This window comes from Amphibalanus amphitrite, unplaced genomic scaffold, assembly GCF_019059575.1.
Source record: "Amphibalanus amphitrite isolate SeventyFive unplaced genomic scaffold, NRLGWU_Aamphi_draft 000252F_arrow, whole genome shotgun sequence".
NCBI lineage: Eukaryota > Metazoa > Arthropoda > Thecostraca > Balanomorpha > Balanidae > Amphibalanus > Amphibalanus amphitrite.
The window spans coordinates 462,193-486,526 of record NW_024881747.1 but is presented as its reverse complement, the minus strand read 5'-3'; the positions used below and the strand labels follow the sequence as shown (position 1 = coordinate 486,526).

Here is a 24,334-nt window from a genome sequence, read left to right as displayed (position 1 = left end):
GACATCCGCTCGCCTTGATGCTCCTTTTCCCAGACAGCGATTCAAAAGAATCCGGTTCAAAAGAATCAATACACAGCCGTTTGTATTGATTCCCTATCCATCCCAGTGAAGTTTGCACAGGCCGCACGAACGACACAGAGACGGGCGATCCGTGGTACCCATCGCCGGGACAACGCTGCCACGCAAACCGATATTGCACCAGACACCGATTGAACGCAGTCATATCAACCGACTAACTTTGGCCGCGGGACCATAGAGCAAACACAACCTGCATTACAACTACACTTCTATATCGTACCAACAAGTGCCTAGGGCATGAATAACCTAAAGAGTAAAGGCGATAGAAAACCAAAACCGGTTAAATAAGAGCAGGGCTACGGTAGGTATTCGCTTGCCTAGGACAAGCAACTGACCACAAAAAGGGGCTAGTAATTATAAGAGAGTCAAATACAATGTCGATATCGTTTCTTAAATAGGTAATTTTGGGAAGATGACTAAGAGTGTTTCAAATAACCAATCAAAATTGCAATGAAGAAGTAGAAAGGCTGCACAATGCTCACATACTTGCCCGACTGGCCTCTTAACAATGCATCTCAATTCAGAGTAAACCGCTTACTATTAGATGCTGCTCTACCGCGAATAGGCACCCTTCCTTATTCTAAGCTATGACACGGGGCTAGTAGTTGGCCAGTCGGGACTCCAGGGCTCAAAAATATGCATCGAAACTCAGGGGCGGATCCAGAAAATCTCCAAGGGAGGGGCCATTAGAAACCAGGAGGCCCCCCCCCCCATAATCCCACCTGTTGGAGGCCCCATCTTCCCACTTGTTGGGCCCCCCCCCCCCAAAAAAAAAACTGCGTCTATTGAGCTTATCTAGCTGTTCAGGCAACATCTCAACATCTGTGCAGGCTTGGAGGCCCTCTGTGCAGGTTAGGAGGCCCTGTAAAAGTGGTCATCTCTGTGAGTATAAGAGACCTCCAAGTTATGAAAAGCTTTACCAATCTTCTAACAAAGAAGTCTTCTCAGCTAGTCTTCTAAGAAATAACTAAGTGGGTAGGTTAAAAAAAAACTCATCGGATTTCGGCCACTTTATTTTCAGGAGGCCCCCTTTTCAGCTTTTTAACTTTTTAACTTTTTATTTATTTTTTGAAAAAAAAATCGGCCAAGGGGGGGGGGGGCCATGGCCCCCATGGCCCCCCCCCCTTGTATCCGCGCCTGTCGAAACTTACGATTCCTTTGTCACTCACAACGCTCAGTAATTCGTTACAAATGACGTCCGAGGGCATTACAAAAACTGTACAGTATGATGCATCCTATCCGGGATCACCGCGTGCGACAAAGCGCCCCCTCGCCTCGTGGGAGCGCCGGGCGTTTTGATACCCCTCCCGCTGCGGCGGACCCCGTCCCGCCGCGGGCGGACCCTCCGTTCGGCCACTCACTGACGGGAAGCTGGCGTCGCGTACTGTCGTCTACAGGCCCTGCAGAGCGATGGCCGAGCCGCCGCCACCACCATTACAAATGGAGGCCACACCGAGCTGGCCCGGCTTGAGCGAGTGCGCCAGGTGGCCGGTGATGCGTGCCCCGGACATCCTGTGGAGCGGAGACGATCGGTCAGTCGCAGTCGCAGTCGCAGTCACAGTCACAGTCGCACACGGAGTCAGAGTGATCAGTGGATGGACAGTGGACACGCACAGGGACCGGTCATTGAAAGACACGCACTGGCAATGTTCCGGGATTAGTGATGCTACAGCACGGAGTTTTCATGTAAGGTCATTCGGCTGGCACGGATTAGTCCCTTATGGACCGGTGTATACGGACGGACCGGTCATTTGATCGACATTGGAGACGGACTCGGACTGAAAGACCGACACGGACTGGTGGTTAGCGGACATGGATCTCCGGGAAGGATAGCTCGTCAGCCGTCCCTCAAAGAAACATACTGGTCGGGGCCCCGAGCGTAACGCACTGGCCTGCCTCAATATAGTGGCCACCCACTCCTAAAACTAATGAAGGCCTGATAACCAACGGCAACTTGCACATCGAATAACGCCCGCCCCATACAATGTTTTCTAGCAGTAAATACATTGGCTAGACAAGCAACAGGTACTCAAGTCCGCGGTGCGGATAGCTGAAAGCGGCATTACCATTTCATAATGTAACGCCCTTCATCAAGCAAACAGCTGTTACGCAAGGATGTTTGTACCGCTACAAGACTGCATTTCACTACTCCATATTGTTAGTGATTTCACCACAATACGTTAGACGCAAAGTACAGTCGACATCAAGCTGAATACCAATAAACCACTGAAGTCAAATCGATAAAATACATTAGGATAAACGCTACTTAAAGGCTGGGAGTGGATAGCAGCCATTCGGGAGGTGTCATAAATTCGGATGATGGTCCAAAATGGCTTCTCGAACGGGGGCACGGACGTTCGAGCATTACCCTCACTGCTGAAAGTGCGGCTCTAACCACTCAGTCCAAACTTAGACCGCCCGGACACACCGCAAAACAGACCTCGGGCAATTCTGCGCCAGTCATCAACATCCTCACAATATCGGCGATTTACTGGCTATTGCTCGGCGTAGGAAAGCTGCACTGTCGTAGATCGATTTTATGGTACATATCCCAAATCAACCTGGCTGGATCCTTTGAATACGTGTTTAACGTCAAAACTTGACCACGCGGATGTCCAATTTCCTTGATTGTGGTTGAAAGTGTTTTTTTATTTATTTTTTTAGCAGCCACCGTTCATTTTCCATCCTCATGACAGTCAAATAATAATTTTCCTTCTCGCAAACACCCTGATTCGGGCTGGACGGTCACCTTTATCCCACACGGTTGGCTCCAACCAGGAGCAGGCCCTTGGCCGGGTGCGGTGACCATATTAACGGAGCTGGGTGGCCTGTACACTGGATGAGCTCAGGCCCGACGGAGCACCAGGGTGCCCGACCAGACCAGTGTCTACTCGTAAATTCTATCATCCTCCCGGCTCTGATAAGGTCTCGTAAGATCGAAAGAACCTAACTACAAAACAAAACAAATTTTGTAGCATCATGCGTTATACTCTCAAGGGAAGGCAAAACATTCAGAACCTCTTAAGCATGAGATGTCTTTGCTTGTAACAGGTTGACTGGTGTCTTAATGCAGACATACATATAATTATTACTGTACCAAAAATCATAAGTTTCCATCTCCAGAAGCACCATAAACCTCATTCTGTAGCGCGAAGCGACTTGACACGCGATAACAGGCGCAGTTAGTTAGCACCATAAATCGCTGGTTGACAGGGATTTACGGCGTGTCATCTCCCTGTCATTGCCGCCCATAACTTTCAACAGTTACCGTGCTTTATAGATTATGTGAGCCGTGAGGCTCTCAGAAATAATGGACTGATGGATCAATCGGAATAAAACATCACTAAGAAATCAAAGGAGAAAGTGCAGCTGCCAACCTCCAACCAAAGTGAGCCTAGTTTCCCCAGTGCATTTTTACGCGACCAACTGTGGGAGAAAATCAATCACATATGGACTGGTATGCATTGTGTGAATCATATAAACTGACTCCTGTGCCTTATGGGGTGTCCCAAGGCAGCCCCAGAGGTACCCCGGAACTCACGGCCCCTGCCACTCCCCCTCCCCCCGATCGAGTGACACCCAGCAGTCCAAAGGTTACCCCGTGCCAAATGACCCTGCCTCCCGCCCCACCGATCGGGCAACACACAGCAGCCCCGAGAGGTACCCCGGGACCCGCTGACCCCCATCCATTCCCCGATTGTATGTCCTACATCATGATAGTCTGGGGGATAACCGAGGCCCACTGACCCGATCGGGTGTCCAACGCTGATGGCTCCTCCGTGGACGTTGACCTTGGCCGGGTCCAGGTCCAGCATCTTGATGTTGGCCAGGATGACGACGGCGAACGCCTCGTTAATCTCGTACAAGGCCACGTCGTCCTTGTTGATACCCAGCTGGGCGAACAGCTGGGGACGGGAACGGTGGAGAGGGGAGTCAGGGGAGCAGGGCCTCCACGGGTACGTGGACACGGATAAACAGCTTTAGCCGGTCTCGAAGACACATTGCTATCCATCACTCTGACCTTTGATATGGAACAATAGTTACAAATGTGTATTCAAGAATGCAAACATCAAAACGACGGGGGTCCCATCATTCCAATCTCTTATCAGTTATAACGACGACATAAATTTCCAAATAAAACACCAGCATCCTTTAGAACAGGGAATGCAGCATGTTTCTGATGAAGTATATAAATGAGAGGGACGGTTATTGAAAGACCGACCACTTCCCATCACCAGTGACTCACTAGAGCGAGAATTTATCACCTTGTTTGACCAGGGTGGGCCAGGACTCATCTTGTATTTGGCCAGGGCGGGGGACGGCTCACCAATGTGACCAGGACAGGGAATCTCACCTAGTGTTTGACCAGGGCGGGACATATGTAGCTCACCTTTTTAGTCAGGCCGGTTCCAGACACACTCACCTTCTGCTTGGCCAGGGCGGGCGCGATCGGGAAGTCGATTGGGTCACAGGCAGCGTCAGCGAAGCCCAGCACGCGCGCCAGAGGCTTGCAGCCGAGCCGGTCGGCGGCGGCGGCCGTCATTAGCACCAGCGCCGCGCCGCCGTCATTGAGCTTGGACGAGCTGCCGGCCGTGATGGTGCCCTCTTTCTGCGGACGGTCCGGGGGAAGGGGGGGGGTCAATGGATGATCCGGGAGTGTCACAGGATGGCCTGGGACGTCATCAGACGGTCCGAAGGGGAGTGTCGCCGGAAGGTCCGGGGGTCAGCGCGGACGGTCCTGGGGGGGGGGTCAGCGGACGGTCAGCGGGGCGAAGGGAGTGTCACTGGTCGTCCAGGATGGTGGGGAACTGCCACTGGTGGGTGCACAGCGTATACGTGTAGGTCACCACAACGGTGTCGACACGGTCTCGTTCTGGGCAAAGTGACACGTAACACAGCGAACAGATCAGAGGCCTGGTCACTTGGCCAGATTTTGGTGATAAACGACAGAAAATGGCATTTACGTTTTGGTTGAATTGCACGGTGTTAACCCGCGCCCCACTGGGGTCTGTGTATAACACGCCCTACTGGGGGGGGGGGGGCTAATCATAGCCCCCCCCCCCTCCTAACTCCGAAACTACTGGGACGATCGTCAAAATTCAAACGGCGTCTGATAGCCCCGGAAAAACTGTCGAGCGAAACCTAATTTCATTGACCTCGAGGTCTTCGATAACGTCACAGGTCAGGTCAAAGTAAAAATTATTAGCACTTTGGCTTGTTCACATTTTGGGCTCTGGCCGCCGTCTTACCAGTCAGATCAGGCTCATTTTTGGTTTCCACACTTGTGAACAGATGCTCTAGATACCTTGAGGGTACCAAACTTGTACTTTGATTTTCAGGTCAGGGTCAGGTCATCACAGGTCACGAAAATATTATATCATGCGTCGGTCACGTGACACATGTTTTATGGTCCATTTAGGCCATAGATTTCGAATTTGATGTCGTCTGTGTCATTCGAGGTCATTTTGAGTCGAATTTAGCTTAGGTCAGGTCACTTTCAGGTCAAAAAAGGTCAAATTTTGAAGTTAAAATTTTTCAACAAAAAAGGTGTCTATTGGATGCAGTTTGAGCTCAGGAACACGATGGTACCATTTATATCGGTGTACGGTGTCAAATACGTACTGAAAAATTGATTTGAAAAATTAATAATTGTGAATTTTTTGCAATAATGCGTATAACTTGGCCATTTTTGAAGATATTTAGCTAAAACTTGCTAGAGTTAGTCATAATCATGCGGTCTGTCACATATATTCCGGTTTTTTTCGAAAAGTCAAAAACTTTTTGAAAAAATATAAAAATATAAATTTTGAATATTATTATATAAAATTTTCGAAATTTTCAAAATTTTGAAAATCCGAGATAGCAGTTTGATAGCGCGGTCAATTCTGAGTCCTCTCATGCAAAGAAATTGGATCTAGCTTAAAAACTGAGTTCTTGGGAGCGATTGCCGTGGTTCAATGTTTTGCGTCGAAATCGGACGAACATGACGTCACTCTGACGTCATTTCCGGCCGACCTATGGTAGCTACGAAGTTCAAACTTTGACACAAGGTGTCAAATTGATGCAGCCGAAGGTACTGAAAGTTTGGCGTCGATCCGCCAAGCGGTTTGGAAGTTATTGCAGAAAAACGGGAGGGGGGGCTATAAATAGCCCCCCCCAGTGGGGCGCGGGTTAAGGGAAGAAGGAACTCAATGTAATGAAAAACTACATTGTAATAATTTCAATTATTGCAATTAAGAACTCGGAGGAGTCCAAAAAGAAAGATAAGTGAATATTTGAATAAATGGAAGCGTAAAGAAGCATGGGATCCGGCATCCGCCACGAGAAAAAAGCAACTACTCCTATATTTGAAGGCAAAGTAGATGAAATTAAACCTTTTCCTCAAATTGTTTGAAATGTCACACTGCTACCATCACCATTGAACAATGCAATATTAATTATGTCCCCTTCAAAGCCGCCTTCTCTCTCCCCTCTCCCAATGTTCCCCTTCCCGACGCTGCCGTCGACTCACGTCGAAGATGGTGCGCAGTTTGGTGAACTTGTCGAAGTTGACGTTGTGGTACTCCTCGTCGGCCGTGAAGCTGAGGTCGGGCTTGCCACGTCCGCCAGGCACAGTGACAGGACACAGCTCGGCCGCCAGCGATCCAGCCTCGTAAGCGGCCGCCGTCTTACGGTAGCTGTCCATCGCTGGAGGGGGGGGGGGGGGGTCAGCGTCAGAGGTCACTAGTGGGGGAGGGGAGGGTGACTGGACTGATTTGACGAGTCACAAAAATGCGGACCGCCAATGTCATATTACCGACCACATTCATTCGACATCGACCGTATTGACAAGGACATGGACGATTGACCACGACCGCAGCATCGACCGTCAGGCAGGCAACGGCCGTGTCCAAAATTAAACAAACACCCAAAGAAAGAGACGGGAAACACACGCAGGCCAGTAATCACGCCCTCGACTTCTTGAAACTCCACGCATAAACACTTCCATATGTACGCTCCCGGGCACCGACGCCGGCTTCCGGTACGCCAGTGATTGTTGGCCAACCACTGGCGGAGGCTGTGCCGTTCTGGCTCACCACAGAAGACTAGTATCTATCCCCACACACGTACCGTACTGATCCTGCTCGTCCCGGGAGATGTTCATCTTTCGTGCCGTGTTCTCGCCGCAGTTCCCCATGTGGATCTTGTCGTAGGCGTCCGTTAGGCCGTCGTAGGCAATGCCGTCCTGGAGACCGCAAAGCAATGTCACAAAGATGACCAGAACCAAACAGAGATGATCCCACAAACGGGAAGGGCCAGATCACACCAAAACCATAGGCTCCAGCTGACTGCTAAAGGTCCCACTTATCAAGAGCGCCTAAACAGTAGCTTTTATACAAGCTTACCATTAACCATTCAGAGCATTATGCAAGTTACCATTATCAAAGCGCAGGAGACTGGTAATTTATGCAACATGGTAGGCACATGACGTTAACATATTAAACCTTAGTATCGTAGTTAGTACCAGGATATATTCTGCAATTAATGTCTGATGGCACCGTTTTCGGAGCTCGTGACCAGCACAGTCCAGGGCATTATCATTTAAGCAAGCTAAGTGCACCCAGTGGCAGTGACCACAGGACCCCGTGTAAATGACGCCCTCTGTCTGGCCCACCCCACTACCCCGCCCCGTCAGCAGCGCCGGCGCCGCTTAGGACCTCCACGCTCCGCGGCGGCGGGGCGCGCGCACGTACCACCAGTTTCACTCCACCGTAGGGCGTGGCGCCGCGCGGCATGTAGTAGGGCACGTTGGACATGGACTCCATGCCTCCGGCCACCATCACCTCGTTGGCACCCGTCTGCAGAGACTGGGCCGCCATCATCACCGCCTTCATACCCGAGGCGCACACCTTGTTGATGGTGGTGCACGGCGTGGAGCGAGACAGGCCTGGGGACGGTTACGCAGAGTGGGTCAGTGTCACACAGACCGGGAGACGGTCAGACAGACAGACCTGGGGGCGGTCAGACAGACCTGGGGGCGGTCACAGGGAGTGGGTTAGCTTCACACAGACCTGGGGGACGGTCTTACAGACCTGGGGACGGTCACACAGACCTGGGGACGGTCACACAGACCTGGGGACGGTCACACTCTGGCGTCAGCCTCCAACGACCAACACACTACAAGAATTGTCATCTGACCAGTCAGTCCTTAACATCGCAAAACTCATACAAATTAGCCATACACTTTGGTGCAGAACTTACATTTCATAAATGCTTAACTCAGAAATAGTTATCCCCCTCCCCGTACTGCCACCTGGTGCATCCACATAACGCTCCTGCTATCACTGCCATCTATGTAGCTACTTCCTATCCCCTCTTTCCTTTCCCCATCATTCTCACTTTCTCCCCTCCTCACAACCACTCCCTGTTTCTCTCCCTTGCTTCTTGTCCTAATTGCCCTCTCCCTCCCACATCCTCGTCGCGGAGCTTGGGAGCGGCGTCGGCGCCGGCGACCCCTACCTGCAAACAGCGCCGCCTGACGAGCCGGCGCCTGGCCGCTATTGGCCTGCAGCACGTTACCCATGTAGACTTCCTGCACGGCAGAGGGGTCGACGCCGGCCCGCTCCACCGCCGCCTGTCGGCCAAATGGGGAACTTCACCCTGAGACGACCACCGCCAGGGTAAACGTCTAGCACTACAGGAAGACTGACTAATGCTGCTATATTTCACCAATTGCAAGACTGAGCGCTTAAGCGAGACTGATCAATACATAGTATGATGATCGTTTATTTGAAACAAAATATTTGTGTTGGCACCCAGCAACATCAAAGCATTTGCCGTAGTTCATGACAGAAAAAAACGGCGGAGCATTCTCCTTTCTAACAAAACAGCGATGTGTCTGGTACCAGTGGCACTTATAAGCACCAAACCTTGAGGAGTTGATGAGGAAATTTCCATCCGCTTACTTTGACGGCGATGGAGCCTAGCTGGGTGGCCGACAGCGGCGCCAGGGTCTTCTGGAAGCTGCCCATGCCGGTGCGGGCGGCGCTGGCGATTACCACCTCGTTCAGGCCGGTGACGGTGGACAGGCAGCGGGCTGCCGGCTGTCGAACCGCAGCGGGAGAGGGTGTCAGCAGACTGCTCAGAGCGGCGGGAGATCGCTCAGTGGGCCACTGCAGCACAGTCAGCAGGCCAGTCAGACCCATCAGTGGAAATAAGTCAATAATAGAATCATTGACAGTCACACATATATTGTAATAAATTGGCATCTAGTTGTGACATGTCTTGTCACCATTTTTAGTTTATGTTTTCAACAAAATTTATTAACATGAGAGTGCTGAACAAATAGTCCAGACTCCAGTGTACTGGAATGGGTGTATGCACTGGAATCCAGATTCCAGTTCAAACAGTCATAACTCATGCACCCATATCAATTGATTACTCTTGCATTTATTAGGCTGACATGTTCCTAATTCTGGATGATAAGTGGGTTGAAAAATAATGATATGGCTAATTGGTTATTGTAGACCCACTTTCTAAAAATTTCTAAAAATTACTCCATCTTTCTAAAAATTACAGCCACATTTATGCCCACTTTCAATAAAGGCAAGCGTTGCATTCATAAGCATTAGTCGACATATTCTGCTGTCTATGAGTGAAGAAAAGTTGCTACTTGCTTGTCATTCCTAAAATTTCTTAAAAGACTTGTGGGCCCATATGGACCTATATTTTCTTGAAAGGCCACTGGCTATGGTGCAAATAATCTCTGGAAGAGATATCCAATCCCTTATCCAGCATTTTGCTCTTTTAGAGCTTTGGAGGCATTGCTTGGTAGTAAGCTGCTCAAAAGACATTTTATTTTGAGTTAAGTATATCCTTCCCTTTCCGTTTCCTTACAGAACACACAAGAGAAGCTACCATTCACCTTTCATATAACTACCAGACAAAGTTTCATTCATTGGTGCAAGTCTTTGTGTGTTAATTTTGGGTAAAACTTTCTCATGAGTCAAAGCAAGGCTGTGATATGATGTGTTAAAGTAAGGTTCAGCTACATATGTAGGTCTGGTTAGTTAATGATATGTTTATTTCATTCATTCTCATTGGAAAGTGGAAACAGCCATACAATGAGTCCAGACAAAGAATCACACTTGAATCCATTCAGTCCAGATTTGCAAGCATTACTTGATTTGATTATGAATACGAAATTCAGATAAGGAAAATAATCAAGACATACCTTCATTCTGCGACAGTTTTTCAAAAAGTTTGCCATGATGAAGCCTCTGAATATCCCTGAAAAAAGGACAAGAGCTTATGACAGAAAATGAGCATGGCGGATCACTAATTGAGGTCAGTGCTGATGTAAACTGGTCATTTTTTTGGGTTCGGTGTGGTTTTTTTGTACTCTTATTCGGCTTTGCTGTGGATTTTCGGCTCTTAGTGAAGGGTTGGTGGCGGTGCATTATCAGCTTGGACTGGTGCGCCTTATCGACCTCAACCAACAAGCCATACTTTGCAGTATGGCCCAGGAGGTGCTTTTCTAGCACCTTGACCTGACGAATGGAAGCGTCAATATATTGCATAGAATTAGAATAACACATGTAGGTACCTAAGTAGTTTTCCCAGCAGCATCACTCTCCTCACAACTTACACAAAGTAGTTGTTTGTGTCTCGTACATAATTTAAGCAGTACCTAAGCACCCCTGGAGCACTATCAGATGGTGACTTTTGAATTTCAGGGGGTGCTCGAACACCCCCAAAGCCCCTATAATTATCGGTAGTCATAAAGCAGGCGTCACACTTCCGTGTTAACGGCCGGAGGTCCGGTGACGGGCTGTGGCCTTGAGACGGCCGCCGGTTTATTACGTCACAAACGTACTATCGATGCAGAGTTTTCTATCGATGTGAGAGCTTTGATTTACGGAGCGGGGAGATGAAAATGACCAGCGCACAGCGGACACAGGGAGAGGAAAGGATAAAAAAAACTTGGTCACAGCAGCGGACTCGCTTCGAATCCGAAGGTCACCGGTTCGAATCCCACCATGCCGTTCGATCAGCGGCCGACAGTCGCGAACTTTTTTGGGTGTGTGCGTGTTTTTTTTGTGTGTAGAGGGCTGGGACCGGCAGTGTTGAGGGTGCTAGAGCTCACTGACTTGACCCCAATGCAGAGATCCTGGGTTCGAATCCCACCACGGCGTTACCTAAGCGGCCACGTTATCGTAGGTACTTTTTTAGTTTTATAGGATTGGGATCGGCAGTGCTGAGGGTGCTAGAGCTTACTGACTCGACTCCAATGCAGAGGTCCCGGGTTCGAATCCCACCATGGCGTTGCCTCAGCGGCCACTTTATCGTACTTTTTAAGTTTTAGAGGGCTGGGATCGGCAGTGCTGAGGAAGGTGCTAGAGCTCACTGACTCGACTCCAATGCAGAGGTCCTGGGTTCGAATCATGTTTAAGTAGAGCAGCGGGATTACCGTGCATGACGACAAATGTTAAACTCGCTGATAGGGTCGCCGGAGGTCGCGGGTTCAAATCCCAGCGGTGGAACAGGATTCCATGCCGTGTTTTCTACTGATCAGGGGCTTTGAGTAGAGAACCCAGGACCTCTGCATTGGAGTCGAGTCAGTGAGCTCTAGCACCCTCAGCACTGCCGATCCCAACCCTCTAAAACTTAAAAAGTACGATAAAGTGGCCGCTGAGGCAACGCCATGGTGGGATTCGAACCCAGGACCTCTGCATTGGAGTCAAGTCAGTAAGCTCTAGCACCCTCAGCACTGCCGATCCCAATCCTATAAAACTAAAAAAGTATCTACGATAAAGTGGGCGCTTCGGTAACGCCGTGGTGGGATTCGAACCCAGGACCTCTGCATTGGAGTCGAGTCAGTAAGCTCTAGCACCCTCAGCACTGCCGATCCCAATCCTATAAAACTAAAAAAGCATCTACGATAAAGTGGCCGCTTCGGTAACGCCGTGGTGGGACTCGAACCCAGGACCTCTGCATTGGAGTCGAACTCGAGTCAGTGAGCTCTAGCACCCTCATCACTGCCGATCCCAGCCCTCTAAAAATTAAAAAGTACGATAAAGTGGCCGCTGAGGCAACGCCATGGTGGGATTCGAACCCGGGACCTTCGGATTCGAAGCGAGTCCGCTGCTGTGACCAAGTTTTTTTATCCTTTCCTCTCCCTGCGTCCGCTGTGCGCTGGTCATTTTCATCTCCCCGCTCCGTAAATCAAAGCTCTCACATCGATAGAAAACTCTGCATCGATAGTACGTTTGTGACGTAATAAACCGGCGGCCGTCTCAAGGCCACAGCCCGTCACCGGACCTCCGGCCCTTAACACGGAAGTGTGACGCCTGCTTTATGACTACCTAATTATCCACCCCTGCGCAAAGCTATATGAAAAGCAAGATACAAACTAACACCAAAAAGCACAATAATGCAGTTTGCATTTCCAAATATAAAATATAAATTACAACACAAACCTGAAAATAACACACCCACCGGCTGAACGAAAATGAAAATAATACCATCCAAAATACCAGGCAATACGAAATTTTTAGTGCGGCGATTTCGTCCGTACTGCGTATTGATACCAACCAAAGGAGAGAAATTTGGTAGCAATATGGCAGCGTAGCAGGGAATTTTAGTACGTACTCGTAAATGAGACTTCGTAGACTGCCGTTTGCCCCTTTCGTCCAAAACTCGATGGCCTGCGCTGCGGTCATGCTGCGGTCAGTAGGTAATTGTTGACCTGATGTCAAGGTGACTGGGGAATATTTCTTTAAAAAAAGGTTTGGTCAGAGCCACCCAGGTCATGGAGGTAATTGAAAAAGTCATCTAGCAGATTTAGTCTGATCCATTCATAACAGATTGCCCTATGCCGAATCGAAGGGCATCATTGGGTATGCTCAGCATTAGCTTATTATCCCGCAGTGACTGGGGAAATTTCCAAAAGGCGAGTGACTCCGAAACTACTGGGCCGATCGTCAAAATTTAAACGGCGTCTGATAGCCCTGGAAACGCCGTCGAGCGAAACATATTTTCATTGACCTCGAGGTCACCGATCAGTAGTGGCGGAACACCTTCAATGAAGGGGGGGGGCACTGCCGACTTTCGGTTCCATTCTTTCCATGCAACGCCCATAGGGCTAATGTTAAAATGCCAAAGTCAAAGGGGGGCACGGTGCCCCGGTGCCCTCCCCGTTCCGCCGCCTATGTCACCGATGACATTGACGTCAAAGGTCAGGTCCATGGATGGAGAACCTGCCCCGGCCACCCGCCGGCCGTGGCCGGGGTAACTTTTAGCCAGCCCGGGGTAACTTTTTTGACTCTTGTAAATCCTAAAAGCTGTTTCAACACGAAAAAAAACTGAGTGCCACCTATAAAGGTCTGTCTCTCTTTGTTCTTATGCACGTACCTTTAACCCTCGCCCGTATTGGTGTTTTTTTCCAGCCGCGAACGTATAAGAGGGGGGGGGGGGCCGTTGGACCCCCTCCCCCTTGCCGTTTCGCCCCTAATCGAGCTAGAGCTTCGCGGAAAAAAAACGAGCGTGCTGCCCGTGACAATAGGAAGCCGATGATACCCAATTTTAAAATCCTAGGTCATTGGTTGACCTTCCAGGTCAGGTCAATGGTCCAAAAGTCGAGAAAATCGGGACCTGTTAGAACGTCGTAAACTGTGGCTGTGGGGTTTTTCGGGGTGCTGATCAGTGATCACGAATATCATGTTAGTTTTGATCACAGATGATGTCTTCATGCATTTAGGCCAGGTTGGGTCAGGTCAGGTCAGGTCAACCAGTAGGGGTCCTGCCGGGTATTCGTAGTAGGTGTCAACCGCCTCTGACAGCTTCGTAACATGTTACAAAGGCACCAAAACTACTTCGTAAATATTCATATGGCTGCTAAATTCGAATTCAGCTCCAAAAACTGGCCTAGAAACATATAAAACTCGAAAAAATGAACCGAGGTCATCAAAGGTCAACTGTACCTAATAGAACGGTAAGGTTTTGAGTGCAGTGTTAGGTAATTGAACTATTTTTTTTTCAAAAGATAGCGCTATTCAAATAACAACCAAAAGCTTTCCTTGACAGAGAGGCAAACAATCTGTCACGCCCGAAACTATGTATGGTAACTGGTAAGCCTCCCAGCCTAGTCCCTAGCCATATGACGCAGCTACCCTTCCGTCTCACCCAGCATGCGGTGGCTCCGCCCCGCCCTGGCCGTGGCAGCCCTGTTCCTCCTCCGTTGGGGGGGAGGCAGGGTGAGGGGTCCGCGGTGCGGCCCACAGCGCCGCGGGGCAAGGCGCCGGCCGCCCGACCCTGAGCCGACCAGCCCCCGGAACGCTCCGTTGGTCGGGATGAACGCTCAGAATGTGCCGCTAAGGCCGAACGGAGGACAAAGAGAGCGGGCTGATACCAAACTGCGGCCTCACCGCGTGGGAAAGTAACGTTCGTCACGGCGCACGGCGTTCAGATGAATATTTCACCAGGAGGAAAAGAAGGGTGCGGTCAGCAAGCTGTTTTAGTCTGGTCCAGTGAGCTTCAACAAGTTCCAGTCGAACATGCAAGGACAAACAGGAATGTTGGCAGGCATATCATCCAGGGTATATTGAGCGAACATATCATCGTCCTCACGGCTCACACTCTTGACAGCGAAGAAAGAACAGTGATGAGTGAGCTATGCAGTGTGCACTAGGTATACTTTATGCAATATTTATATCTTAATCATAAATCCTCAATCATAGCTTAGTTGTGATATGATCCGTAGGAATTTTGCTCTTCATTTTGTATCGCCGAAAAAGTCCTCTCGTGACCCGCCCTAACGCCTAACGGCGCGGTGACTGGCGACTGCAGTGTCCAATGTGCTGTGACTTTGGCCGTAAGTGGGCATGTCCCGTGGCTGAAATGGTGAATAAATGAAATTAAATTAACCCTCGCCGGCACAGGCCATTTTGAGTCCTTCGACGGCACAAGGGGGGGGGGGGGTTGGTACGACCCCCCCTCGCGTTTGGCCCCTGATCGAGCTAGAGCTTCGCGGAAAAAACGAGCGTGTTGCCCGTCACGAGACGAAGCCGATGATACCCAATTTTAAGGTCCTAGGTCATCGGTTGACCTTCCAGGTCAGGTCAATGACCCGAAAACCGGGAAAATCGGGACCTGTTAGAAAGTCGTAAAGTGTGGCTGCTATGTGGTTTTCCGGGGTGCTGATCACGAATATCGTGTTAGTTTTGATCAGAGATGATGTCTTTAAGCATTTAGACCAGGTCGGGTCAGATCAGGTCAGGTCAACCGGTAGGGGTTGTGACGGGTATTCGTAATACGTGTCAACCGCCTCGGACAGCTTCGTAACATGTTACGAAGGCACCAAAACTACTTCGTAAATGTTCAAATGGTTGCTAAATTCGAATTCAGCTCCAAAAACTAGCCTAGAAACATGTAAAACTCGAAAAAGTGAACCGAGGTCACCCAAGGTCACCAAAGGTCAATGACCTGACCTGACCCTCAGGTGACCTTGACACCCACCCTAATGCATGGGAGCAACATCAAATCACTTGTTTGAACGTTTGAAACCACGAAAAGCTTGCAAACGCACGGCTAATGCGAGCCGACATGCGCCGAACCGCGATTTCGGCCAAACATGGTCACAGAAAAGAGGTCACAGGTCAAAGGTCATTGGAGTCAGGGTCATGAAATTTTCAAGGTAGGTGTAAAATTGATCAATGCGAGGGTACTGAAAGTGTCGTCGCGATCGGCCGCTTTTTACGCGAGTTATTCGCGAAAAACCTTAGGGGGGGTTGCATCAACCCCCCCCCCCCCCTGTGCCGGCGAGGGTTAAATGAAATGTCCATGGGTAGTGTAATAGGTATAGGTACCGAATTCAAAGGGAAATGAAAAGGTGCCACTGACGATAAGTTGCTTACCATGGGAACCCGGAACAGGTAATAACGCAACGCAGTCGTGTTCACGGTTTTAAATATGACATATTGATATAATGGCGAATGGCGAATGATATACTTGTGATACAACCCCCCCCCCCCCCCTAGGCGTTCTAGGGTTAATCAAATGTAATAGGAATTACGGAAGCTATATGTCCGTCCCCGACACTCCACTCGCTCTTTCCCAGGCCTAAACGTCCAGTCCCTGAGTCTCTCCCCACTCCCTCGGTGGCGTTCGGGGTGTCTGGCGCCGTTAGCGGAGACGGACCGAGGTCAGCGGGCTCCTCCCGATCAGATGGTGGCGAGGAGCGGCGGCCACGCCCAGTTGGCCGGTGGGGTACCCGGAACAGCCACGGACCGGCCTGACGCGCCGGCCTGCCCGGCGCACGACGCAGCCACCAGCAACGAGCCTATATCACGATGAGACAGTAATCAGTATACGATAAAGCGAGCCAGTATGTACTGGTGCACAGCTAGCTATGGATGGGCGAAATGGAGTAAAATGTTATGTAGGGCCCCGCACAAAGCGTTTAATTCTCTTTATTTACCGAATATCAACATCCCGCAGATCATGCAGGCGATTTTCATGCCGCATCAGAAGCTGAACCATTTAAAGCTCACAATAAAGTCCGCACAGTCATTTATCTTCGGCTATTGTTTACGTATTTAAAATATGAAGATTACGAACCGTAGCCTCATACTAAAGTGAATATATTGCCGAATATAATCCAATCAAGTGAAACGACGGTTGGTTTTTTAATGTTTATTTATTGTTTATTTAATGATTGCATGAGTCACTGACACAACTTCAGTCAACAAAAGTAAAGAATCATCGATTTTTGGTGTTATGTGGCAATTAAAATCGTGTCAGATGTGGTGCAATTTTATATAAAGTAATTGACGAACCGCTCGCGTTCTATGAAGCAGGTCAAAATGTTCATTTGCACAAGTGTTCAGATTTCTTTGCACTAAGATCATGTGAGATTTAGTGCAGTGAGCCAGTTTTTCACGGCGGGTGTCATGTGGTGGGGATCGGGATATTTCCCGTCAGCCTCGCTCCAGTGGGCCCGTCGTTTTTCTCTGTTCCTGCTCCCCGCCAACGGGGTCACGTGACGGGTGTGGTCGCCCATGGGCTATACCTGCACTGACAACCTGCATCTAGCCTGATCAGCTCGGACAACGGTACGGACCACTGTGGCCAATGTCAGACTATGAGCATATGCTTTGACACCGTTTAAAGCGGCGACCAGAATGTGTCACATAGCATCTTGGGTATTAACCCAAGTAAGTACCTTATGGGCATGTCAATTCGTCAATATTTTCATAACGATACATATAGCATGAAGTCAGAGTTCCACCCAGTGTTTATGCTGCATGAAATGCAGAGAAAATAGATGAACCGGTAACAAAGCGTTGTGTGCTGGTGGTCAGAAATGTAACAGCGTGAATGCAGAGTAGATGAGACAAAATGGAAAATATTACCCTTTTGGCCTATAGATGTGAAATACATTTGTAGCACAACCACGTTTCCCTCAGCTTCGCATCAGCGCTCGGTAAGCAGCATATAATTCGTCTCCACTATCGGAATAGAGTGATGTGTGACATTAGGCTATGTTGTTCTCATCGTCCGCAAGTCCTTATTACATATTATCATCTGCAATCTGCATCCTACAGTCCATAAAATGTGTCATTATCTTTCATCTCTGTTCGGGAGGGGAGCGATAATGGGTTAGCTGTACTTACATACATAGGTCAAGGTTGATGGTTATACTCGCATTATGGTAGGGAGCAGCAGCGACCAATTAGGATCCCTTTGCAATGATTGCTCGTGTACTTAGTCTGTTGAATAGTGTAGGCAGGCCTGTATGTGCACTCACAGCTGTAGTTAGTGGTTACTTTCGGAAGCAATTCAAATAAACGATTATTTCATACCACGAAATTTGCAGGAAATATTGTTTTGAAACAAGCTTATTGATAGTGCTACGTTTCAACATATCATTTCATTAAGAGCATTCAGATATTTTAATTTGACAAACAAAGTACTAACTATTTAAACCTGAGAGTCATGTTTTATCCCTTGTTTCATTTGCTGTCATTGGTTTCGGCTTCCGTGCAGACTGCTCCATGCAGCAGAAATTCAAACGTTTATGTGACTAGGGAATCCTTATCATACCAACTAGCCCATGGTCCTTCATACCATCTTCCCACGCTGACAGCTTCTGTCCGTTATTACTGTTTGACCTCTGTTGGGACGGTCTCACTGTTCCAGCGCCTCCAGTAAAAATTCTTAACTGGAGGCTTTATCAGAGGTTTCACTGGAGCCGCTGGAACGCAATCTGGAGATTTCTAGAGATTGGCGTCACAGATACCAAAAGAATGACGATTATTCTCTCTTGAAACGCAAAATTTGTTTTACATTTTAGCAAGAAAGGTTAACAAAATTATAGCAATGCTATTTTCTTTACATTCAAGTTATAAAATTATCAGTCAAAAGTTCTTTGTTTACATTCGTGATTGTCACATGTGCGCCATAATTGTAGACCAGAGCCTCCAGAGAAATTTGGACTTCCCAACTCTCTGGAGGCTACTGGAGGTTTCTGGAGCTTTGGCGAGAGCTTTCTGGAGCTTTCTGGAGGCGCTGGAACGCTCTCTGGAGGATTCTAGAGCTTTCTGGAGCTTTCTAGAGGTTTCTGGAGGCGCTGGAACAGGCCCATAGTCTCACCCCTCTCCGGTCCGTTCTCCACCGCCCAGATCCCGTTTCGGTCCGGGTTAGCTCCCGGCAGCGTGACACTGCCCCCGCAGAAAGATCCCCGCCCCGCCGGGCCGGGGCCGGGCGGGGTGGGCCGGCAGACGAATGGTCACATCCGGGACGGGCCAGAAGAGGGCTGCGATGGGGCGGCGGTTGCCACCGCCGCCGGCACAGGCGGGTCCTGGAGCCGACCTTGGCGCGAGCCGCCGCGGATGCCGCCTGACCTTGGCGGTGACGGCCCCGGGCAGCGGCCCCTCCCCTCCCCACTCACCCCCGTGGTCATCCGTGCCCGTGACGTCGGCAGATCGTGATCCGACCCCCGCAGAACGTGACCCGACCCCGGCAAAACGTGCTCTTGAAATGTTTCTGGATGTCCTCCTCAATGACCGGTGGTTTGGGAGGCGCAGGGTGCTTTTGCGCCAGCCCTGAGCTCCAAATTAGCCGTGTTGGGGCATCTGGCAAATACATCAAGCTTGACCAAATCTAAGGCAAATCAATTTACAGCAAATATACTCAGGTCATGAGTTTATTTCAATGATTTAATCGAAAATGTTGGCTGGTAATTTGATAAATAAGGATGATGCATGCAGCCTATATAAGGCTACCGAGAATAAACTATGAATCTGAATTCTAATATGTCAAGATCGCACCAAATGTGCCAAAATGTGTGCCATATAATCGTCCTGAAAACGGGCATCATCGTGCAACAATGTCCGAATAAGCTTGAGCGTACCATTCCATTACCTAATGCTTTCTTTCTGCATGATATGGAACAGAAGCAAATTATTATTATTTTAAGATACCCAAATCGTCACGCTAGACTAGGTGATAAGACCAGAAAAAAAACTCGGAAGAAGAACGACTGAGATCAATCAGGAGCCCTGCACTTGTGAACGTGCAAAGTGTGATATTCAAACTAATTAAGTCGGGGCACCCATCTTGTCGGCAGCGTTGGTGATAAAGCATGCTTACGTTTGGCGCATTCCACCCAACCGCACTTGAGACGTAAAATTGACCATTGACCATTGTAAAATTGACCATTGACCAGTGCGCACGTGAAAAGTGAGCCCTCTCAACTAGATTTTGTGGTTTCCCCTTCAATCTGTGAGCAATAAAATAATCTTCAATCGTTCTCCCGGTGTGTATCCTTGTTAGTGTTTGAAAATCTTCTCGGCTCATGCGGCATAGGTACAAGCCAACATTGATTAATGTTGCTTCCTTCCATTACCTAAATGTGTTTAACTTTTACCTGAATTAGCGTCTTCCTATTTTAACCCGCGCCCGGCTGGGGGTCCTGGATTTCCACGCCCTGCTGGGGGGGGGGGGGTGTTTGAACACCCCCCCTTGTAACTCGGCTCCTGGGCCACGTAGCGATACGCGGAAGGCGGCGTTCGAAAGAGCGTCAAAAATAATGACGAAATCACTTCGGTCAATTTTTTGGTCAGGTCAAAGGTCAGGTCACCAGAGGTCATTGAAGGCAAAATTTCGCCGATTTCCAGGTCGAATGTCGAAAATTTCCAAGAAGCCAACGCATAACTCGGGAACCAATAGAGCTACAGCGCCGCGGAAAAGCGCATTCGATAGCCCTATTAACGCCCTTTCTGAGTAATTCTCTCAGATTTGACCTAACGTCAACGGTTTTGCCTGCAGGGGGCAAAAACTGCAAAAATAGCCGATTTTTTCGGAAACAGTTTTTCGGCAATAACTTTTGACCCAAGCCTTGTACGAGCTTACTTTTACCGGCATCGTGTTCCTCTCGTCAAGACGCATCGAATGAACTATAACTTGACCTTGAAAGGTCAACTTGAAAATTTGACCTCAGGTCAAGGTCATGACCTGACCGGAAAGGGTCATGTTGCATATCAGTCGATCCGTATCGTCGAGCTGAACACATCTAAGGCGTTTTCATTGCTCTAGCATGCCTCTATCAAAAGTTATTTGCGAAAAACTGTTAGATACCATTCGTGACCTAAGATGACCTCAGGGCATAAACAGGGGTCACGGACACCATTTTCATGTTCAGTGTGTCTAAACCACTTGTAATTCAGTGTTTGGGAGTGTTTATAATGTCTTCCGTCCAAAAGAGGCGCATTTCAATTTTCTCCCATTGACTTATAATGGGGAGGTCGCAAAATTGACCTGACCTTAGGTCACCGATATCAAAATTCCGAGATATACATTTTATAGATACTGTTACCCTTATCAATCGCTGAAAGTTTCAAAGCGATCGGTCACTCGGTGTAGCTATGACAGACATTGAAACTTTTTATGAGGTGAGGTCACTTCAAGTGACCTGGTGACCTGACCTTGAATGACCTTGGTCTGAAATTTTCACAACATGTGTAGAATTGATGTATGATAAGGTGTACCAAAAACGGCGGCGCTCCGCGCCGCCGTTTTTGAGATATTCGCGAAAAACCACAAGGGGGGGTGTTCAAACACCCCCCCCAGCAGGGCGCGGGTTAATCGAGATTTGGGTGATGTATGACCGCTCGCTTCTTTTTCGGTGTCAGTATGTATTTCAAAATCACCAAAATCAGCACCAAAATCTTCGCAGTTTCCAATTGAACATAGTCGCTGAAATCCAGATAACCATTTCTCGACCCAGCTGCTCGCGCCGAGAGACGTCAAAAACCATAGGCGGGTATCGGCTCCCCCTACCACAACGCTTCCTCCGTCTCGGCCGTCCTGTGGCCAGGGCGGGGCTCCTCGCGCCACACAAGGACGCGCCGCCCCATGCCGCCCGTATAAAAGGCCCGCCGCCGCCTCGGCAGGCATCCAGTCGGAGTCCTCTGTCTGATCACAACATGAAGGCCTTTGTAAGTACTGCGGCGAGCGCGGGTAAATCGACTTTTAGTTGTAACTTGTAAGCACTAAATGCTTTCAGTAGCTACTAGCTAGAGTAATTAATTTCCTGCTATCATCCTGTCTCCCTAATTACCATCCATTTTTTGTGCATTTCTCGTCAGTCCCCCCCCAAAAAAAAAAACAATTGCTAAAATATTTAACGAATTTCAACAGCATCAAAAATCTGAAGCAACAAAGAGTGCTGTTACTGATCGACGTTTGCTTGGTTTGCAGGTGATTGCCGCACTAGCTGTGGTGGCATCTGCTGCCCCTGGCAACTATGCTGCTCTCAGGAGTGCGGCTCTCCCCATCGGTCTGGGCGCCATCGCTGCCCCGGCTGTCGAGCACAAGACCATCAAGGTCGAGAAGGTCGAAGGCGTGCCTGTGACCACCTACGCCGCGCCCGCCTACGGCTATGGCTACGCCGCGCCCGCCTACGGCTACGGCTACGCCGGCTTCGCCCCGGCGGCCGTGGCTGTCAAGGCTGCTGCTCCCGCTGAGGTCAAGACCATCAAGATCGACGAGGCTAAGCCCGTGGCTCTGAGCTACGCCGCCCCCGCCTACGGCTATGGCTACGCCGCCCCCGTCCACGGCTACGCCCCGGCTCCGGTTGCCGTCAAGGCTGTTGCCCCCGCCGAGGTGAAGACCATCAAGGTTGAGGATGTCAAGCCGGTGGCGTACGCGGCGGCGCCGGCCGTGGCCTACTCGGCGCCGACCGTGGTGCGTCAGGAGGTGGAGATCCCCGTCACCAAGACGGTGCACTACGCCGACGAGCAGGTCGTCACCGGACACACGACCAACATCATCAAGCCGGCCATCGCCGCCCCGGCCATCGCCGCGCCGCGCACCCTGGTCGGCAAGACCGTCACCAACCCGGCCACCGTCAGCGTGCGCAAGTACGCCGCCGAGGTCAAGACCGTCAACCCGGTGCCGAAGCCCTACGACGTGCACTACGACGTGCCCCAGCCGTACGCCGTGCCCACGCCCGTGCACACGGCTCCTGTTGAGGTGAGGAAGCGCGTGTACGCCGCGCCCGCCTACGCCGCCCCTGCCTACACCAGCGTGGTTGCCGCTCCCGCCGCCGTGGCCGTCAAGGCCGCCCCGGTCGAGGTCAAGGCCTGGTAAACTGACCTGACCTCTCGATTCTGACATCAGCTCGGACCGGCGGACGGTCGGCGCGGCTGGTCTCTGTTGGTGTGTGCTGAGATGTGCTGTGGTTTGTATGGTTTTGTGTGCTTGGCGTGCGTTCAGGTCAGCGATTGGCGCCCACTCATGTTGTGATCATCTCTTTCAATACATCCATTTCCCATCACAACACCGTGGTTTGGACCTTGGAGGGGTTCTGAGAGGCAATGATGATCATGTGTAGGTGGGGAGTAGAGGTGGCAAAATGTGGACCCGAGGACCGGGTCCAAAGAACCAGTCTGGACCCATATTGGTCCGGACCGGTTGCTGTAAATTTTCTGACGGGTGCAACCGGGTCCTACCATAAGCCATACATATTGCACACTACACATGATTGCAAAATATGAAATGAATGGAAAGAAAACATTTGCTCATGTATGTTTCTTTGCATACTAGCTCATGGCTGTACCGGTACCCAGTGGGAAAAGATGTCCGTGAAGTTAGCGTCAGCAACAGCAACGAATACAGCGTCGCATTCAGAATCGCTTCAAAAACTGCCATCAGGTCAATTGGGGGACGGGGAACACGAATATGACATTTATTTTGCCCTAGCTCCCTTCCTTCATCCCTTAATCATCCCTTAAAGGACGGGGCGCGTCAAAAGTGCCCCAAGGCTTCGTCTGATCGCCAAAATAATGGTCGCAATCGATTCCTCGGGTCAATATCTAACCTCAGTCGAAGGTTCCAGACCTGTGGCTCCTATCCCTCATCCCTTAATCGTCCCTTAAAGGACGGGGCGCGTCAAAAGTGCCCCAAGGCTTCGTCTGATCGCCAAAATAATGGTCGCAATCGATTCCTCGGGTCAATATCTAACCTCAGTCGAAGGTTCCAGACCTGTGGCTCCTATCCCTCATCCCTTAATCGTCCCTTAAAGGACGGGGCGCGTCAAAAGTGCCCCAAGGCTTCGTCTGATCGCCAAAATAATGGTCGCAATCGATTCCTCGGGTCAATATCTAACCTCAGTCGAAGGTTCCAGACCTGTGGCTCCTATCCCTCATCCCTTAATCGTCCCTTAAAGGACGGGGCGCGTCAAAAGTGCCCCAAGGCTTCGTCTGATCGCCAAAATAATGGTCGCAATCGATTCCTCGGGTCAATATCTAACCTCAGTCGAAGGTTCCAGACCTGTGGCTCCTATCCCTCATCCCTTCCCTTAAAGGACGGGGCGCGTCAAAAATGCCCCAAGGCTTCGTCTGATCGCCAAAATAATGGTCGCAATCGATTCCTCGGGTCAATATCTAACCTCAGTCGAAGGTTCCAGACCTGTGGCTCCTATCCCTCATCCCTTAATCGTCCCTTAAAGGACGGGGCGCGTCAAAAGTGCCCCAAGGCTTCGTCTGATCGCCAAAATAATGGTCGCAATCGATTCCTCGGGTCAATATCTAACCTCAGTCGAAGGTTCCAGACCTGTGGCTCCTATCCCTCATCCCTTAATCGTCCCTTAAAGGACGGGGCGCGTCAAAAGTGCCCCAAGGCTTCGTCTGATCGCCAAAATAATGGTCGCAATCGATTCCTCGGGTCAATATCTAACCTCATTCGAAGGTTCCAGACCTGTGGCTCCTATCCCTCA

General features: G+C 49.9%; 2 protein-coding genes across 10 annotated transcripts; one reads left to right on the top strand and one right to left on the bottom strand.

Moving 5' to 3' along the window:
* Positions 1-69: 69 nt before the first annotated feature.
* On the bottom strand, positions 70-12,625 carry LOC122386462 (acetyl-CoA acetyltransferase B, mitochondrial-like). Of its 9 annotated transcripts, none has more exons than XM_043375667.1 (11): positions 12,537-12,625; positions 10,292-10,347; positions 9,024-9,161; positions 8,578-8,692; positions 7,812-8,005; positions 7,189-7,303; positions 6,590-6,765; positions 4,502-4,687; positions 3,826-3,983; positions 1,225-1,590; positions 70-725 (listed from the first exon to the last, which is right to left on the bottom strand). In XM_043375667.1, exons 2-10 carry the CDS (start codon positions 10,325-10,327, stop codon positions 1,470-1,472), a joined length of 1,239 nt encoding a protein of 412 aa, XP_043231602.1. In that variant the 5' UTR covers positions 10,328-10,347; positions 12,537-12,625; the 3' UTR covers positions 70-725; positions 1,225-1,469. The 9 variants fall into 9 exon arrangements, with proteins under 9 accessions (XP_043231602.1, XP_043231604.1, XP_043231603.1 ...); XM_043375669.1 differs by having other exon boundaries at positions 12,556-12,601; XM_043375668.1 differs by having other exon boundaries at positions 12,582-12,600.
* Positions 12,626-21,297: 8,672 nt separating this feature from the next.
* On the top strand, positions 21,298-22,897 carry LOC122386461 (cuticle protein 16.5-like). The gene is made up of 2 exons (XM_043375659.1): positions 21,298-21,554; positions 21,817-22,897. The coding sequence occupies exons 1-2, from the start codon at positions 21,543-21,545 to the stop codon at positions 22,705-22,707; spliced, it is 903 nt and encodes a 300-aa protein (XP_043231594.1). The 5' UTR covers positions 21,298-21,542; the 3' UTR covers positions 22,708-22,897.
* Positions 22,898-24,334: the final 1,437 nt, after the last annotated feature.